The 19,179-nt window shown below is 38.5% G+C and overlaps 5 protein-coding genes and 1 long non-coding RNA gene across 10 annotated transcripts; 3 read left to right on the forward strand and 3 right to left on the reverse strand.

Annotated features, from left to right (window-relative positions):
• Nucleotide 1: 1 nt before the first annotated feature.
• On the forward strand, nucleotides 2-1,961 carry LOC104822785 (putative pentatricopeptide repeat-containing protein At3g11460; the record flags this gene model as incomplete). Its single annotated transcript, XM_010554130.1, has 1 exon — nucleotides 2-1,961. A coding segment is annotated over one exon (1,710 nt), but the record flags the coding sequence as incomplete, so codon positions are not given.
• Nucleotides 1,962-2,937: 976 nt separating this feature from the next.
• LOC104822718 lies at nucleotides 2,938-4,555 on the forward strand. Of its 2 annotated transcripts, none has more exons than XR_773250.1 (4): nucleotides 2,938-3,229; nucleotides 3,388-3,514; nucleotides 3,649-3,739; nucleotides 3,854-4,555. It is a non-coding gene; the product is annotated as an uncharacterized LOC104822718 (long non-coding RNA). The 2 variants fall into 2 exon arrangements; XR_773249.1 differs by having other exon boundaries at nucleotides 2,941-3,229; nucleotides 3,858-4,555.
• On the reverse strand, nucleotides 3,937-4,912 carry LOC104822717. The gene is made up of 2 exons (XM_010554046.1): nucleotides 4,637-4,912; nucleotides 3,937-4,428 (listed from the first exon to the last, which is right to left on the reverse strand). The coding sequence occupies exon 2, from the start codon at nucleotides 4,417-4,419 to the stop codon at nucleotides 4,036-4,038; it is 384 nt and encodes a 127-aa protein (XP_010552348.1). The 5' UTR covers nucleotides 4,420-4,428; nucleotides 4,637-4,912; the 3' UTR covers nucleotides 3,937-4,035.
• Nucleotides 4,913-6,917: 2,005 nt separating this feature from the next.
• LOC104822722 (heterogeneous nuclear ribonucleoprotein 1) lies at nucleotides 6,918-10,017 on the reverse strand. Its single transcript, XM_010554050.2, has 6 exons — nucleotides 9,962-10,017; nucleotides 9,746-9,786; nucleotides 9,422-9,585; nucleotides 9,095-9,200; nucleotides 8,831-9,000; nucleotides 6,918-8,473 (listed from the first exon to the last, which is right to left on the reverse strand). The coding sequence occupies exons 1-6, from the start codon at nucleotides 10,015-10,017 to the stop codon at nucleotides 7,931-7,933; spliced, it is 1,080 nt and encodes a 359-aa protein (XP_010552352.1). The 3' UTR covers nucleotides 6,918-7,930.
• Nucleotides 10,018-11,577: 1,560 nt separating this feature from the next.
• On the forward strand, nucleotides 11,578-15,509 carry LOC104822725 (GBF-interacting protein 1-like). The gene is made up of 9 exons (XM_010554055.1): nucleotides 11,578-11,794; nucleotides 12,397-12,440; nucleotides 12,669-12,741; nucleotides 12,820-12,949; nucleotides 13,097-13,458; nucleotides 13,619-13,892; nucleotides 14,139-14,385; nucleotides 14,476-14,904; nucleotides 14,985-15,509. Exons 1-9 carry the CDS (start codon nucleotides 11,620-11,622, stop codon nucleotides 15,282-15,284), a joined length of 2,034 nt encoding a protein of 677 aa, XP_010552357.1. The 5' UTR covers nucleotides 11,578-11,619; the 3' UTR covers nucleotides 15,285-15,509.
• Nucleotides 15,510-15,542: 33 nt separating this feature from the next.
• Nucleotides 15,543-19,120, reverse strand: LOC104822724 (coiled-coil domain-containing protein 22). 4 transcript variants are annotated; one of them, XM_010554054.2, is made up of 7 exons: nucleotides 18,818-18,908; nucleotides 18,662-18,734; nucleotides 17,599-18,057; nucleotides 17,263-17,486; nucleotides 16,986-17,132; nucleotides 16,394-16,618; nucleotides 15,543-15,903 (listed from the first exon to the last, which is right to left on the reverse strand). In XM_010554054.2, exons 1-7 carry the CDS (start codon nucleotides 18,823-18,825, stop codon nucleotides 15,660-15,662), a joined length of 1,380 nt encoding a protein of 459 aa, XP_010552356.1. In that variant the 5' UTR covers nucleotides 18,826-18,908; the 3' UTR covers nucleotides 15,543-15,659. The 4 variants fall into 4 exon arrangements, with proteins under 4 accessions (XP_010552356.1, XP_010552355.1, XP_010552354.1 ...); XM_010554053.2 differs by having other exon boundaries at nucleotides 17,362-17,486; nucleotides 18,662-19,120; XM_010554052.2 differs by having other exon boundaries at nucleotides 18,662-19,120.
• Between the last annotated feature and the right edge of the window lie 59 nt (nucleotides 19,121-19,179).

Genomic DNA, 19,179 nt, shown 5'->3' on the forward strand with positions numbered 1-19,179 from the left:
TTTCCCTTTCGCGATCAAGTCATGCACAGCTCTCTCCCTCCCATTCTCCGGCCAGCAGCTCCACTGCCAAGTCATTAGAAGCGGCTGCGAGACCGAACCCTTCGTCTTGACCGCTCTCATCTCCATGTACTGTAAGTGCGGTTTGGTCGAAGAAGCACGCAAGGTGTTCGACGAAACTCCCGTGTCGATGCTTCTCGGCGTTTGTTACAACGCTTTGATCTCTGGGTATGCCGCGAATTCCAAGGCTTTCGATGCAGTGAGTTTGTTCCGTAGAATGAGGGAAACTGGCGTGTCTGTGGATGGAGTTACGATGCTAGGTCTTGTTCCGGTTTGTACTGTTCCTGAGTTGCTTTGCCTTGGGATGTCCCTTCATGGGCAATGTCTTAAAGATGGAATAGATGCCGAGTTAGCTGTCCAGAACAGTTTCATCACAATGTACATGAAATCCGGGTCTGTCGATTTAGGTAGGAAGTTGTTCGAGGAGATACCGGTTAAGGGTTTGGTTTCATGGAACGCGATGATTTCCGGGTATGCCCAGAATGGGTTTGCCTCTCATGTTTTGGAACTATACGAGAAGATGAAATCTTCAGGCGTTCGTCCTGATCCTGTAACCTTGGTCGGCGTTCTGTCCGCCTGTGCTTATCTCGGAGCTCGGAGCATTGGGCAAGAGGTAGAGCTTCTTATAGAAGCAAATGGGTTTGTTTCGAATGTGTTTCTCTGCAACACTCTGATCAATATGCACGCGAGATGCGGTAACTTGGCAAAGGCTCGTGCCTTTTTCGACAGAATACCCATTAAAAATATAGTTTCATGGACTGGAATGATAGGCGGATATGGGATGCATGGACTGGGAGAGAAGGGGCTCGAGCTTTTCGATGAGATGGTTAGAAGCGGTTTAAGACCTGATGGAACAGTGTTTGTGATGGTTTTGTCTGCTTGTAGCCACTCAGGGCTAACAGAAAGGGGTTTAGACTATTTTACAGCGATGGAGAGAGAGTATAAACTTGAGCCCGGACCAGAACACTATTCCTGTGTGGTCGATCTTCTCGGGAGAGCTGGTCAGCTAGATGAAGCTAGGGAGCTCATAGAATCAATGCCCATTGAGCCAGACAGCACAGTTTGGGGCTCTCTGTTGGGTGCCTGCAAAATTCATAGAAATGTAGATATGGCAGAGTTAGCTTTCGAGCGGGTAATTCAGATAGAACCCACGAATGTCGGCTACTACGTATTGATGTCGAATATATATTCCGACACCAAGAACGTAGAGGGTGTCTCGAAGATTCGAGCAATGATGAGGGAGAGGAATTTCAGGAAGGAGCCTGGATACAGTTATGTGGAACATAAGGGGAGAGTTCACCTGTTTCTGGTCGGGGACAAGAGTCATGAGCAAACAGAGGAAATATATAGAATGTTAGATGAGTTAGAGACCTTTATAATGGAGATTGGTGAGGAGGGGAGCTGTGATAAATGCAAAGAGGTACCACCAAGCAGTATGCGTGAGCATAGTGAGAGGTTAGCGATAGCGTTTGGGATTTTGAACACCGATCCAGGCTCGGAGATTCTCGTGATAAAGAACTTGCGGGTTTGTGAAGATTGTCATGTCTTCATCAAGATGGTTAGCAAGATTGTGGACCGTCGGTTTGTTGTTAGAGATGCAACCAGGTTCCACCATTTCAAAGATGGGGCTTGTTCATGCAAAGACTACTGGTAATATAATAAGTTATACAAACTGCCACTTACATGGAATGTCTGCAAATGATGATGTCATCAAGCTATACATGTCAGAAGGATGCCTGTAAGAAGTTTGATGCTTGAGCAATACAATAACTTAGTCGGTTTTGTTGTGGTTTGCTATGGAAGTTCCAATTCGGTAACATGTTCGTCTTCAACGAACGGGATGGTTTTCCGGACAATCACCTTCAGGGGAGCACCTGCGAAAATGAGGAAAGTTTTGAAGAAGCGATAACTAATCGATTTCTTTATATATATATATATATATATATATATATATAAACGTTTTTTATGTACGTATTCCTTGCTTGTACACATGAATTCCTGCTAAAACCATCCAAATGATTGGCTCGAAGAGTTCAAACATATAGTAACAGCTATATATGTATATATATATTACACATATGTATACAGGGGAAAACAAATCAGGAATTTACAATTAAATTTAGCCATACCAAACGAGTTGACGACTCGTACACCGGTCCTGAACCGGATCGAGTTGGTTCATGTGTATTTCGGCCCATTTGCAAAAGGACCTCGTCATGAGCCCGCAAATCGTGGCAAGTCACGGCCCGGTCCGCGGGCTGAATAATTTTTTTTTATAAACCTATTTAAACCTAAAACCTGATTTCTCATGCAAAGACTGGTTGGAATTACTTAATGAAATCGATTAAAACAATTTGTTTTGATTTTTTTTGTTAGTATATATAATTTTTTTGATTAATTTAAACATACTAGTTGTTCATAATAGATTGTATTATGAGTTTTTCTGGAATATATATTTTTTTATCTTAAATTTTTGTTAGCCGTTTGACATGCCTAACTAAAATGTTGATTAAATGTTGTCAAATATATATATATATATATATATATATATACACACACTTTTTTAGTTTTTTTTCATAATAAACACTATGCGTTGGCTTTTCGTCAAACCCAATCAGTCACATTTTCTATATAATGTTTATAGGATTGTTTTTAAAATGGTCTTCAATTAATGGTGTGTAAAATGTTTCAGATTAAACAAATAGTTTTTAAAATGAAATGCATAATATAAAAATTATTATGAAAATAATATATATATAACTGTGTCAATACATTGGTAAAGATCCATATGAATTATTATTATTATTATTATTATTATTGCAATTATTTGTTGCAAACACAAACTTTTTTATCCGTGTCGCAACCTGCCCCTCACATATACTCTGAAGTACTTATCAGTATCCTATCGTCTTTGCGCATGTTCTCTATTCCTGGCAAAAAAGGGCCTGTGTCTTATTAAGTTTCTTGGGATTAGAAGTAAGGATGTACTACTTTTTGTTCAGTGAAAAGCTGCGAAAGATGAGCTAAATGAGAGCGAAGAGGAAGAACCAGAGAGATCGTATGAGATTCTAGAAAGGAAGAGACAACGAGAAATTGAGGAATCGAAAGCTCATCAAATCGCCAGTGGAGAAGCTAAAGACAACGCTAATTTCCAACCCCTTGGTGGTGACTGGTGAGTTCATCCTTTTGAGATACCCGGTTGGCTTTATGTTGTCATCTCTCAATTTCTCAAAGGAATTCCCGTTACTGTTTGGTACATAGGCCTCCATCGGTTTGATCTTTGATTGATTCATTGCCCTCATCTAACCTATGTTAATGTGGCCAAAACAGGCGTGAGAAAGTGAAATGAAGGAAACAGGAAGCAGCCCGAAAAGCTGCGGAATCGGAGCCTACAAAAGACCAAAACCAGAAGCCTGATCTGAAACAAATGTCGGGGGATCTCCCCTCGGGATGGCAGGTACCCCACCCCTTTTTCAAAACAACTTTCTTACAGATCATGTCTCTCAAAGCTCATATATATATATATATATATATATTTGAAACGTATTAACGCAAACAACACGCATGTTCCTTCCTCCATGGAATTGGAAGGCATATTGGGACGAGAGCGCCAAAAATGTATACTACGGGAATACCATTACGTCTTAGACATCATGGACCCTTCCCTCCACCACCAGTTAAGGTGATCCCTTCAGTCTTTTTGGTTTTTTATCATATGTCCAATACCACTTTCCCTATATTTTGCTTTCTTCCTTCCTTCAAGCATTGTCATAATGTTGATTTTTGTTTTCTCAAGACAGAGATACATAGAGACTCGTTTCGGTATACAAGAGCGTGCCTTTGAGGGAGAGTCTTCATACAAAAAAAACCGTGGTCGAGGATGGGAGGGATGTGGAAGTCTTTCAAGTTTCATCGACCCTCGTCCGTACAATATGTAATGTTATGTATACTATTCCCCAAGTTACAAACAAGAAACGATCATCCCATATTGTCACCGGTGCCTGATTTAGAAGAACCCATCATGGAAAGGTTGATAGGTACCGAAATGCCACGTGGCATTCTGCTGCTGCTGCTGCTATGTCGTCGGTGGTAGCGGCACCTGAAGGAGCCAGGGTGGGTGGTTGGGGCGCAGAGGCAGTTGAACCTCCCGCTCGACGACCTCCCCATGACCGAGCCAGAGCCAGAGCCACTGCCACTGCGGCCTCCTGCTCTGGGGGACATGTTGTAAGCCTCCTGCCTTTTCACGTCTTCATGGCTCATCTCCGGCATCCTTATCTTCTTTGTCTCTTTCAATGTTGTCTTAATCTCCTTCTTCATCTTCACCATCCTCTCCTCTTCTTCCTCCTCCTTTATCTCTTCCATTTCCCCTCTCTGTTTCAACCCGACGAAAAATGATCCAGATTTTCCAAATCAGATATGAACAGGGTATCCGTGTTTAGATATGAAAAACACCAACATTTTTGGATCTAACTCATCAACTAGAAGCGATGTTCGCGTATCTGAAGATCTAAAGAGATACGATCTCCCTTTTTTTTTTACATCTATGTATCCAAAATGAAAAAGGTGAAATGAACGTTACCAGTGAATTCTGCTTCTATTGTTTCTCTTCCATCCTCGTGTGTGCGAATTGCAAGAGGGGAAACAAATGAAAAATTGGTGAAAAGAAATGTGTTAAGAGTACGTTGGAAGTAAACTCCCAAAAATAGTAAATTTTCTATCCTTAGCTTAACGGTTCAACAACATCCGATTTCATCGCATAATCTAAACGCATGGGTACGCGCATGTACATGTGGAAGCGTATCTTCACGCCATAAGACATTTTTCTTTGGCATAACGCGGGCCATTGGACACTTGATTTCGTTAGGCGGTTGACGATATCAAACAACGGGAAGCGCAATTTTTGAATATTTTGTGAAAGACACGTGTATTTCGAAAATAATTTATACGTTATTTGAAACTTGTAAAATTATCTATGAGGCATTTTCTTTTTGCAGATTAAGGATTTATACGATTTTTTTTATATAACAAATATGTGAACATGAATGCAATAACACTTGCAGATAAGTGATTTGGGCCTAAAATATGTTGGGCTCTGTAGGAAGAAAGGCGCGTAAAAATAATTCCACGCGCAACCCCCGCGATTATTACGCACGCGCTCGATTTCGATGGACTATAGTCCACCGATTTTGGCCAAATACAACGCCGAGAGAAAAAGGGCGCGTGGAGCTGATACTTGTTTTTTATCTTATCTTCCTTTAACGTAACGCTTTTTTGTAACGCTTTTTTTTATTACTGCCAGCTTATATTAATTACGAGAAATATCTTAAAGATGCGTTTCTGTGAGATTTTAAGTACTTTTAAAAATATATAAATTTGTGTAATATTTATTTTATATATTTTACATTTACAAAGATAAAATATCTTAAAGCCGTATTTGATTTTATATATCTAGTAACACTCGAAAAAATAACATTTAAATAATATCGTTCGCTCTAAAAATTAATAACTATACCATTAAATTTGAGTTATAAAGTGTTATCTGGTCATTATTATTAAATATTTTTTAAATAAACAGTGAAATAAGTTAATTGCTCAGAATATATAAAATAATCTCAACTACTATAAAAATATTATTGTATAAATATTATTGTCTACTAATAAAAATAATAAATTTTACCTCGTTACACAAATCATGCTAATGAGAATGGATTTGGTAAAAGATCACACCACAAATATGTATTTTATGTAAATTTTATTTTTTACAATATTTTGAAAGAATATACTGCTGTAAATCGAACCCGTGATCTGACACTAACAACAGTAACATGCACAAACGGTTCGACAATAGATTGAACTAATAATGAATTTTAAATAGGGTTATAGTAATTTGAGAATAATATCACAGGACATATTATTGCATATCCTTTCATTATATAGAATTTGAAAATTTTAAATCTATAAAAATTTAAATCAATAATAAATTAAAATAACTCATTTATAAACCGTTCTTATTTTTCATTTTATAATTTTTTCAGTTTTTCTATTCTATTTACAATCATTTTCATTTTTTCGCATCATTATCGTATCAACAAAATCGTCAGTAAATAGAACAAACAAAATACAAATATATATACATAGTTATATATACACTCTCCTATACATATTATAAAAAAATATAGATAGATATTATGTATATTTACAATAGCATTCTTATATAAATAGATATTTACATATATCCATATACATATATATATATATATTGTATATATATATAACGTCGACAATGTGGCCATAAATATTTTTGCTTCTACATTTGACGAATGATTTCATTAGGAGTAGAAATGATAATTTCGGATTTCAATTTGATATCAAGGTTCGATATTATGGTTATAGAAAAATTATAATCATTCTATTTATATATCAATTTTAATTTTTTTTTCAATTCTAACATATACTTACATGTATAATGTGGACAATGTGACCATAAATATTTTTGTCACCACATTTTCACGACTTGCCAAATAGAAATTTTGACGATTGATTTCATTAAATGTAGAAGTGATCACTTTAGATTTCGATTTAATAATATCAAAGTTCAATATTATTATTTTAAAAAAAATTAAAACCATTCGAAATTTGTTTCGATTCTATTTTGGATTTATTTTTTTATTAGCAAGAACTCAATTTTTTTTTTATTTAGTTCTAATTCAGTTTCCAAATTTAGAGAAATCGTATATCAGGTTTAATTAAGATAATTTTTCATTCCAAACCAACCAAAACGAACATCCTTTGTGGGCAGTTGATGAGATGTCACACATTGGCTAGCCCAATTTGTGAAAAAATTTCGTAAGCTAAACATGTATTTTGAAAACGATTGATATGTAGTTTTGAAAAGCTTTAGAGCTTTTTTTACACATTAATATTTTTACATGAAAATTTTGCAAAACAAAAAGGAAGGGTTTCACAGAGCAAGCAAACACAGAGACACACGTCGCGGGTCGGACCCACAAAACAAACAAAGAGCATTTTACTACTATTACTATCCCGAAGGCAACCCGACTTGTTTTTTTTTTTTTTTTTTTAAATAATCCCATCAAGACAAACCCATTTCATCCTTCTCCTACAACACTATCATGACTACATTGCTATGAAATACGGTCCCACCAATGAAAAACATGAAACTGGGATTTAGTTTATAATTCTGGCCAAATCACACAAAACTCTGAATGGATTCCAGATACAGACACACCATCCAATAATATAATGCACAACAACAACACATGCAGAATGGCAATTCCCACATGTGGATTCCTAAGATATATACATATATAATATAACTCATACCATCTTCTTCTGGTGATGATCTACTTAATTCACTACACACCTATTTAATCACAAGGCCTAATGCCACTGGGTCACGTAGTAAATGCTAACATGCCGGCTATGCTTCTACTACACGATTAAATATCCACAGCTATACGGCCTAAACACTATCTAGTCATGTTTATACTTACATCTCTTTCAAACTATAGCAATAGCACTCAGAAATGGGAGGCTCAATCATCTAACCAGGCAACACACACGACAGCTACGCTATCTAGATCTGTAGATCACACTTCATGGTGATAGAATTAAACTCTAAACCGAGACGGCTATAGTCTACACAACAATTCTAGATTAATAAACTTAATACTTAAATTAGACAACAAAACACACAATAATAAAGCACATGACTTTAGTGCTCTCCTTGTCCTGCGCATCCATCCTGAAGCTCTACATGGTTCTCTAGAATGTCTAGCGATGGGATAATCTAGAGAAACCTGTGTGGAGCCCCTATAGAATCCGGATTGTCTTACTTCATGTTCATGCCTGCCTATCTTGCATAAGGGTGGTATCGACTACTGCCACTATAGCCCCTCCCATAAAAACCACCTGCTCCTTCATAACTAGCACCTGGACCAGGTTCAAAAGCGCCACCATAGCCTGCACCGCTGTAGCCCCCATAACCTTCCCCTCCCCTAGAATATCCACCCAAACCCATTCCACCATAACCCACACTACTGCCATAACCTCCACCACCATAACCCCCACCCCCACCATAGGGCCCAAAACGACTTGGATAGCCGAGGGAAGGTTCACCCCGGTAACCTCCTACACTGCCACCTCCATAGCCACCATAACCACCACCAAACTCACCATTGCCACGACCACCTCCATACCCATATCCTCCGCCAAACCGACTTCCAGGCCCTCCATGGGACCTAAGTGGGCCTGGACCATACCCTCCATCAAAACCTCCATAAGGACCACCAAATCGACCATAATTATCATTGAAAGAACGACCTCTAGGGTTGCTACCATAAGGAGCAGGCGGTTGGTTCGAAGATTTCTTGGGTTCAGCTTTTTTTATCTCCACCTACAAAAAAGCAACTTAGTTAACCTAGGCTAGGATGCATGGTGCAATCTATAACAGGAGCTAAGTGCATTCGGGGCAACAAGCTAACAGGTTTTTTTACTAACTAGAGATACCCCTGTCAAACATATTTCAGATATACTGATAAAATGACCGAACAACTATTCCACCATCTTACTACAATAAGCTCCTCGCATTTGGAGCAACAAGCTAACAGCTTGTCCCTAACTAGACAAACCTAAGTCATGCAACCTGAATACGAATATAAAGAACAAGCAACAAATGTCTACTCTGAATCTGAAAATAGACAGAGAGAGATCTCTATGTGTCACAACTCTGTCTCATTTTCTACAAGCATACCTGAGTGTCTGCCATATCAATCATGTTTCCTTTGGATAACAACTCATCTACAACTTCTTCACTGTCAAAAATTATAAAACCAAAACCTCGGGACCTGTTTGTTTCACGGTCATGGATAATCTGGTGTTCCATCACGTTCCCATATTTGGAAAAGAAATCCCTAAATTCATCTGACGAGTAAAACAGATGACTGTAAGCACACCATAAATTCAACATCCTTTAGTGATGGCAGAATATTTACAAAGCTTAGAGAAGAAAATGTACCTTCTGTTACTGATGACGGTACACCACCAACAAAAATCTTCTTTGTTTTGATATCCTTTGTCTGACTACCACCAGCACCTTTTGGAATAGTTCTTTTAATCTCAACCTGAACCAACCCACAGTCCACGTTTAGAAGTTATATCGAAATCCATAAGAGCTATGACAGCAATCGCCAGAATACTACAAGGGAGCGACACAAATGCTCCCCAATCTTCTGCACTAGCTATTTACCAAACAGCGTTTTAGATATTGAATCATAGCAGTTATAGAATATATGTCTATAATATTATCATGCAATCTAAGAAAAAGATATGCAGCATAAGCAACCTGCTTCCCATTGATGATGTGATTATCTTCAATAACTTTGTCGACGACAGAAGGATCAGCATAGGTGATAAAACCAAAACCTCTAGGTTGTCCACTATGTCGATCACGCATAATTACAGAATCTGTTATCTCCCCGTAATTCCCAAAATGTTTGTTGAATACAGCTGCAGTAAAATTAACACAAGCAAGAGCAATCAACATCCAACACTCGCACTTTCGAAGACGCATAAACACGCGTTCAATTTTAACAAAACCCTAAAAATACGACTCCATTCGCTGAGAATAAACTAGACCGAGGGAAACAAAAATAAATTATGAACTCACCATATGTAGCGTCTTTAGGTAATCCCCCTATGAATATTTTCCTGCAACGCACAAAATCGAAACGAAATAAAAATTTATCCCAAAGCGACACAAAAATTCAAGAATGCGAACCAAAAAACCTAAAATATCATCATAAAACATAATCCTAATGGTTTCCGCTTAATCTTCAGAATTCTAAAAAGTTGGAAAAAAAAAAACGAAACAGGCGAAACAAACCCTGGACTAGCGCCATCGCCGGAGTGGAAATTCTCATTCTTGGATGTAAAACCCATTGTAGTTCCTGAATCGACCAGTAATTTCGCGTTTCACTCGAGGATTCCCCGAGAAAATCCCAAACTAGGGCTCGAGAGATAGGGTTTCGAAAGGACCTCAAAAATAGAACTAAGGGTATCACTTAAATCAACCGCTGCCACGAGAGCGATTTTATAATGGACGAGGCAGTGTCAAGTGATGGGTCGGACTAGTTTAGGCCCAGGATTCAGTCATTGGGCCTTGGGTTTTAATATGAGAAGTTCTAGCATTTTGATATTTTCTAGTTAAGTTTTTTTTAAACTATTTTATCTATTTATTTATACATTTATTTTACTTTTTTCCCTTGAGTTACCTAGTTTATATTTCCTTTTTCTGAATCTAACAATGACATTTTTGTGTGTATTAGGGATGTCAAACGAGCCGACTCGAATCATTTTTGGTTCAGCTCGTTTGATTCAGATCGTTTTGGATTCACTCATTAGGTTCATTTTTTAACGAGTCGGAAAAAATTTTGACTCAAATCGTTTACCAGTTTTCCGATCTGAACGAGCCACCTCGTTGAGGCAGAGATATATAATATTTTTTATTTATATTTATTCCAAAATTAACAATAAAATAAAATAAATACATAAAAAATAAATAAAACTTCAATATCATAAACTACATTCAAAAAGTGTTGGTTGGAATTTTAAAATATTTAAAAAATAATCTAACAATAGTTCAATAAAAAAAAAATTTAAATAGATAATAACAACAAAATATATTTCAATACCATTTTCATATTTATACTCTAATTTTTATTTAATATTTGTAATTATCACCACCAAAATAATTGAGATACTTATAATATCAAATGAATGATATGAGAAAAAAGAGAAATATAAAAATATATCAGAGTTTTTAATATTAAAAAAACAGGTTGTTGAGTAGTTCATCAGCTCGCCGAACTGGTTCGTTATAACTACGAGTTCAATGAACTGGCTCATTAAATTCGTTTTTAATAAATTGAAAAATCATGACTCAAATCGTTTATTTTCTAGCGAGCCACGAACCAACTCACGAATCAGGCTCGTTTTGACACCCCAGTCTTTCGTTATTTTGTCTTTAATTGAATAAATCAACGTTTGCTGATCCTTGAAATTTGATGAATATTCCAATTTAAACATGAAATACTGTATTATTTTTATTATTATTTTACATAACAAATTTTAGGATCAGTTCAATTTAGATAGGAACACTTGATAATGTAAAATATCCAACCGACGTAATTCTACCTCTTATAATCACACGTTATAATCCTTTTTAGAGCCATCCGACATGGATTTTATTAAAGACGTTGTCTTTTCGTATTATTTAATTTAATTAATTTAGTTTTAAAAAATAATAATTTAAATCGACGGCTTCCGTAGAAATGCAAAAATAACGTGATGGAAATCCAAATAAAGCACGGTCAGGAGAAATACCGATGCGATGACGAAAGCGATAGGGTAAATGACGTCAGCGTATAAAATAAGGGCCGTAATTTTTTAAGTGGAACATACATACGGATACGGTATAAAATGTCTCTGTGTCTGTCTCTATCCCTCTCTCTCCTCCCGCTTCTCCCCAAGCTTCTTTCCAACATGAGTAGCGGCGGCGATGGCGGCTCTAGGGTTACGATTCCGGCCGATCTGCGGAAAACTATACAGACCATCAGAGAGATTACGGGGAAGCAACACAGCGACGAGGATATCTTCGCCGCGCTCAATGACTGCTTCAACGATCCCTACGAGACCGCTCAGAAGCTCCGCTATTTAGGTAGTCACAGAGCCTCCTCCATTGATTTCTCTTGTAGGCTTCTTCGTGGGAGGTCTCGTTTCTGGATTTGATCTTTCTTTGTTTTTTTTTCTGCCCTTCTTCCATTTTCTAATGGTTTGATAGGGTTTGGTGAGTTTGGAAGATTGTTCGTCATGATATATCTCTTTGATCCAATATGTCTGAGAATTTTCAAATGTGGGATCTTTTCGAGGATATGGAATATGCAGTTTTTTGGGTTGATGACTTGAAAATGTCGCTTAAAGTAGTTTATTCCTCTCAGGCGTGTGCTGAAAGGTTATTAGAATGATTGAAAAGGAACATTTGTTAGCTCCCAGATGAGTTTGAATCGTTCAAAGATTCTCGTGGGCAATCGGCTTCGATTCCTTATTCTGTTTCTACTTTCTAGATGTGGCGATTTTGAACTTTTGGTTTGCAAGGAATGGAATAGACGTATCTGTTTTCTTATGAACTCCAGAAAGTTATAATCCATGAAGAGTATTATGTTTTAATTGATGATTTTTTGTGGCACATTATTTGATTGTGAATAATTTCATTCATAATATCTTGAGAAAAGAAATAACTTGGGAACGATCGGATTGCAGATACATTTCATGAGGTGAGAAGCAAACGGGACAAGAAGAAAGAGGCAAGTTTCCTCTCTATTATGAATTTTTATCTCGCAGAGTCGCAACTTAACTGTCATGCTGAGACTTTGTTGAGGCCTCAAGAGGCAAACTATTTGTCGATTTATTTACCAATCCTGAGCTTGGTTTGGTTTGTATTATTACTTCGTCTATGGTTGCATTATCTCAATCTGCTTTTTAGTTTTTTTATCAAAGGCAGTGTCATGATTACTGCATCATTTCTGTTGCAGAATTTAGTGCCAAATACCCAAGGAAATGGCAGGAGTGGTCGGAGAAATTTCACTTCAAGTCATACTAATCCTGGTAATTTTTGTTCTTTAATCTATGGGTTCAAATTTGTAATGTACTTTTCCCTTATTTGAGATCTTTGGCGATGTTCAGATGTTGGTAATGGAAGAAGGGCAACTTTCAAAGGGGAGAATGGAGTTAATCACATAAAAGGAGGTTCCAGACCTGCTTATCATCCTTCACCTAACAAAGCAAGAAACATCACAGTATCTCGGGCGATAAAGTATTCTTATATATCATCCTCCCATCTTGACAATCCTGTTTGTTCTTTTTCCTAAATTGTGGTTTAGAGCCGGAACCCCACTCAACGGGGATGTTTTGTGCACTGGGCTGCCCTTTAGTGCTTTAAGATATTTCAATTCTTTTGCAGGACCTCTAATAGCCCCACAGGTCTTCCAAATGGGGTGGCTAAAGATAAAACGCAAGATGATTTCCCTAGCACAGTAAAGAATCAATATGCAGGACAACAACCTCAACCTCTTTGCAAGACTAATTCTGGCCCCGTGGATGGCGTTGAGACAGATAATCCCAAAGCAAGTTCTGAACTTGTTGCAGCATCTCTATCAGGTTCTGTTGTACAAAACCATACACAAGATGCTCTAGATGAAAATTCTGCTCGGATCTCAAAGTCTGTTGTGGGAATCAAGCCGGCTGAGTTACAATCATCTTCTTTGAATAAGCAGGATCCTTCATTGTTTGTTCCTCCTAATTGCAATGGTCACACAGGTCAAGGTATTCTATTCCAGTTTTTCGGGCTCATTAATCATTAGTTTAATCAAATGTCTTGATCAGACCAGCTTTTAATTTCTTGATCAGTTTTTTAAGTTTAGTTATGGGCTTTTATTTGATTTGGCCTCTGGCTTGGTTTCTCTCTCTCTCTTTTTTTTAACAGCCTCTACTGATGAAAGCCAATCTCAGTTACTTCTTGAGTCGGATAGTGGTGAACGGCCACATGTCACATTTCCTGTCCACATCCAGGCTGCCAAAGCGTTGGAAAATGGTCTGATGTTTGGGAGCTTTGATTGCAATGTCACGGAAGAGACACCTTCCAACGATGGCTCTATTGAGGGTGATCATCCAAATACCGAATCTTCTTACGGGATTGGGGACAATGTCGTGGAATCTTCTCCTACTAGCGATGATATTCCTGAGGAGGCTCCTTCTAGGTTGGTAACTGAGATACTGTGCCTTATCTATTGACATATTTCTAATTCTGTCTTGACACTGATACAGCCAACACTGATACAGCCAACACCTTTCAGTCTCAGATGAGGATAGGTGATAGACTCTAGTGCAACTTATTTGAGATAGAATGGAGTTTCTTTTTTTCCCTTTGTCTTACAATCCTATTTGCAGCTGTCTTGATTTTTCACATTTGGGAGGGTTTACCAAAGAACAAGTTCTTTTTGCAGCCAAGATTTGTCAACCTTTACTCAAGACAAGGATAATGATAGTTCAAAATCAGCACATGTAGCTGAGGTAGTTGTTTCTCCTGTAAAGGGTTCCAAAGGAGATGACATGGGGGAGGAGGATTTATCAAATTCAGGAGGAAACCATCATATCCCCTCTGTCCATAACACCCAGCAAAATGTCTTTGGTCTTGTGCCCTCATTTTCAGCAATTGGCCAACCCACAAACACAGGAGCAGTGGAGACTCAGGCATGTTGGCCTCCTTTTGCCACGATTTGTTAATACAATACTTAACCTTGTTTTGATACATTTCTGATAAACTGCTTTCTGAAATTGCAGAATGCAATTTCCAAGCCTCCAACTCTCTTGTACACCGATCTTGCAGCATCTCAACAGGCAGTTCATCTTTTTAGGCAACAATACCATCCCAACTTCTTTCCTTACGGTCCCTATTTTCCACCCTTTTATGTGCCACCACATCATCCACACATACACCAGTTCTTGAGCCCGAATGGATTCCCTCAGCAGTCTTATTTACCACCAGGAGCTGCTGTTGCTTCTGCTCCCGGGATTAAAGTTCCTTTCCCTCAGTTCAAGTTGGGAAATATCGCTGGGAACCCTCCTCCTCCAGCTGCAGTTCCATTCCCCTATGGATCTTCCACAGTTGATTTTAGCCACATTCCGGCTGCAACCCCCATAAACTCTATCCATAAGGAAGACCTCTCAATATCACAATTAAAGGAAAACGTTTATACAATGGGACCACTGGTCAGTTGCTCTTGTCTCTTCTTTCATCTTCCATGCGGCTTTATATTTAACAACTCTTTGATGTGATATTGTTCTTGCAGAGCGAAAACGCAACAGCTTGGATGGCTGGGCAGAGCCTGTCCAACCTGCAGGTGAGTCCCATGTACAACAACCTGGCCCTCCAGGGTCAGCCACTTGCTTTTCCACCAATGCAGGCTGGTCATGGCGGATTTGCCGGAATTTACCAGCCAACACATCCCGTATTGGCCACTGCTCCAACTTCCGATCAGACCCTACAACCATCACGCACCACACCTGCAATGGCTGAAACTGTAGGGCCATCACCAATTGCGTATCAACAACCACAAGCAGCACAGCCAAATTGGGCCTCCAACTACTAAGTCTCGTGCAACCTGACGTCTTTAAAGAAAAATCTGTTATAAAGATGCACAATTGGAAAAGCTAAAACACTCATGCAATTCTGGATTTTTGAGTGATTTTGGGTGTAAATACTTAGGAATATGGTTCCAGAGGAAAACAAACTTAGGATGACAAATCGAGCCGGGAACAGACAGTCGGCCAGATAGAGTTGGTGTTCCAAGTTGCAGACTATTTGCCCCTTTTTTTGTTGTGTGTGACCACCAAACAAAGAATCCTCATAATCGGCAAACTAATGATGTCTCTGCATCTTCATATCTCTTTCTGTGTCAGACTCAAAAAAAAGGGAAGACTCTTGTCTTGCTATATTGATTCGGGGCTCGATCACAATGATTCAATCAAACTTGGTTTAGTTCATTTTCGAGGAGTTCATTTTCTCTCTTAATGGCATCGAGATCAGCCTGTAATTTCTCCAGGCTCATGCCTTGTGCTGCGATGGCTTGCAGCTTCTTCTCGTGCTCGGCTGCTTCTCTTCCTAACCTATCAGTAACCAGGATTTTCTCTGATGTTTGCTCAAATATACCATGGATGTTTGCAAGTAGTTTGTAGATCTGTCGCACTGATGGGTCCTTCTTCGCTTCCCTGCCGAGCAGGAAAAAAAAAGAAGAGGAAACCATTCTCATGAGCAAACTAATGCAACACAAACGGTTAGCTCAATGGTCGACTAAGCATGTGATTCCACCTTAAATATTTCGGTTTCAAACATTGATTAAGGAAACAATGCCATTTCTTATCCGATAACACTACCAACTTATGCAATATGTTGGTTAGTCAGGAGCGAATTTGAGTCAGACTAGCTAACACGGACTTCTGTTTCCACATGATATTTCGCGATGACTAAGAAGCACCATGCATGTTTAACCAACATGAAAATATCTTGTGTTGGCCGTCCGTTCAATGCAAATTTGAACGATGATGAACAATCTTGCTTCAGTTTTATATAGCTGAAGCAAAACTGCAATAGTTTTCTAAACTAACTGCAGACTCGTGTTAACTAAAACTCATTGGTTTTTTGTGGTGAGAACAGATGATGCAGCAAATGTTAGATGATGAGTTCAGAAACATGTCATACCTGAGAACCATTTCATCAACAACAGCATATGCTCGATGCAGACGTTCTTGGATTGAATTACTCTCTAATTGGAGCTCTCTAGTTTCCTTCAAGATCCTCTGTATGTCGGAGTCCAGCTTACGGCTGTTTTTTGTTATTTCTTTAATCCTCTGGATATATGATTTTCGAGGTGCCGCTTTCAGCTGCTTCTCAAGTTCTGAATGCAGTTTACACCTCTCCTCTTCCCTGAAGATGAAAGGGTAATACATAAATTGGATAAAGAGTGTGCAAAGAATAATCTAAACGAGCAAGTGGCATTTGGCTGCCGACGCGTAATTACTTCTGCAGATCACCTACTTGATTAGATATACATACATACACTCTTTTTTTTTTATATAATTTCACATTCAACAGTTTCGCATCTTATTCCCCATAAGAAAATATATGGTTAAATTAAATTCTCCCTACTAGCCAAGAACCAAAAGCTAGAAAAATCATAAAGGGGCTTCAACAGAAATCAAGCAGCCACAGATAAAACCAAAACAGATGAAGTCAAAACAATTACAGACCCATAACCAAAGCCACAACCCAACTTTGATAGTTTCTGTTTTACCTCATTTGTTTTACGGAAGAGACAGATTTTATCTCCAGCTCAATCTCTCCCAGCTTTTGGAGTTTCTCTTGAGCTTCAGGCTTGTCTGCATAGAGATGGTTTATGAGGCTTAGCTTCTTTGTTTCCAAACGGAGCCTTACATCATCCCTGAGAAACATAACATACCCAGGTTTAAAATCGCTTTTCTAAAACCACACATACTGTACTTTTTTCAGGCTCTCATATCTTGTCTCTATAGACAGCTAAAAGTTTAAGGAGAACAGCATATTGCTTATACCATTGCCTTTGAGTATCTATGTTCTTACTCCTTCTGGCTAATAATTGTTGACTTAGCTCTTCAAGATAGAATTCAACGGGGTGTTTAGCATCAAATAACCTCTCCGTGGCCGCCTTCAACAATTCCATCTCCTCATCAAGATTATGCAGCTCTAAAGATCCAGACTTTAGTTCCTCCAAAAGTAGCTTCTCTTGGTTCTGTAATTTCACAGTCTCACACCTTACCTACACATCATTGTTAAAACTTGTTGAGCATCATTGTTGTTATTCTGGTCATTTTCGCTCTTTAACCCTATACACAAAAATTATTTGACAAAATCGATGAAAGGAACAATACCTTGGAAGAGGAATCATCAGAAGTTATATCGTTAGTTGACTCTAGAATACAGTCACCATGCAAAGGAGAACGGGTTTCTTCATTCCCAGAAGCCAGTCTTAAAGAAAGGTCCAATGACTCACTTATGCCCGGATCATCCATCTTCCACGAGGAGAGGTCATCGTCAACAGACCAATTGGACAAGGTATCTCTCACACGAGTCTCAAATGACAGAGAGGTTTCAGCAGACAGTTTAAGATCTTTTAGGACAGCTTCAACTTTCTGTATATGCATATCAAATGTCTCAGTGTCATCCTTCATCGCCTTGTCATCTGAAGTATATCCAACATTATCTTCAACAGTTCTTGGACTACCAGCCACATTTATGTCAGAAGGTTTTGTTTCAACATTCGTCTCGGTAAGCCTCTCCGCCAAAAATCTAACCAACTTATACGAGTCCTCTTCTGAAGGATACAGGAACTGCCGCAAGCAACACACAGAATCTGTTTTCAGCATGATTTCACACAAATAAGAAAAGCAAAACATTCACAACCAAAAGAAAACTAGTGCAAACTCTTCAAGAACAAAAATTGTAAAAGAAGGCCACCCACGGTGAAAAAACAAAAGACATAACACAGAAACAAATGATCCCAAAACCAGAATAAATAATGCTTCGACGAGAATCAATGATCCAATACGCATCTCATACATGGAAAAAAAAACTCAGCGTCCAAGCAGTTAAGCGACAAAGTTCCTTATGATCCATTCCACTATTCCCACAACTTATCAATAAGTTTCTCTTACAGACTTGCATTTCCATGAAACGTCTTGTCCTATAGTTTGGACCAAGAAGTTGCCCTAACTGTTGCCAACTTGGATTCAACCTTAAACTCCAGATTCAGATTCTTCCCAAGGAGAATCGCTTTCTCTCCAAACAAACAAACTTCAATTACCCTCTCTAACACTTGCACACGGTGAATAACTAACAAGATCCCGAGAATACATTCGCAAGTCAAATCGCGCGAAAATCGGCGAATGGATTCTCCGATCATTCTGTTCGCTGTGTAAAATGAGATCACGGTACCTTGTAATAGCTGATGTCGCCGATGTAACCGAGATTCTTCACGGCGAGGGCGATGTCGGTGCAGATCCTAAACCTGTCGGCCACAGAATCAGGGAGTTCAGTGGAGAACAACGAGGTACGGTCAAGGAGGTTGAGCAACTGAGCGCATATCAAAACCAAAGCATCCGGAGAAAATTCGCCGATCGAAGAAACGTCTCCGGGAATGGAAACACCGGATTTCTCCAGCGTCTTCATGAGCATATCCCGCGATTCCTCCATTCTTCTCCTCAACGTTGCTCTTCCTTCCGCTCACGCGAAAAAATGTTTCCCCGACTTAACCAAACGCCGCCGTTCCGCGCGTGTACGACTGACGAATTCTTTATTTTCTAATTACAAAAACACTTAATATATACACAAACTGCCAGCATTTTATCCCCCATACAAAAGATAGATATAATCACATTTGTTTCATACTATAGAACGAAAAACAAATAAAATCAATGAGATCATATATAACTCGGATTAATGTGTGTAAATAT

This window comes from Tarenaya hassleriana, unplaced genomic scaffold, assembly GCF_000463585.1.
Source record: "Tarenaya hassleriana unplaced genomic scaffold, ASM46358v1 Cleome37, whole genome shotgun sequence".
Lineage (NCBI taxonomy): Eukaryota > Viridiplantae > Streptophyta > Magnoliopsida > Brassicales > Cleomaceae > Tarenaya > Tarenaya hassleriana.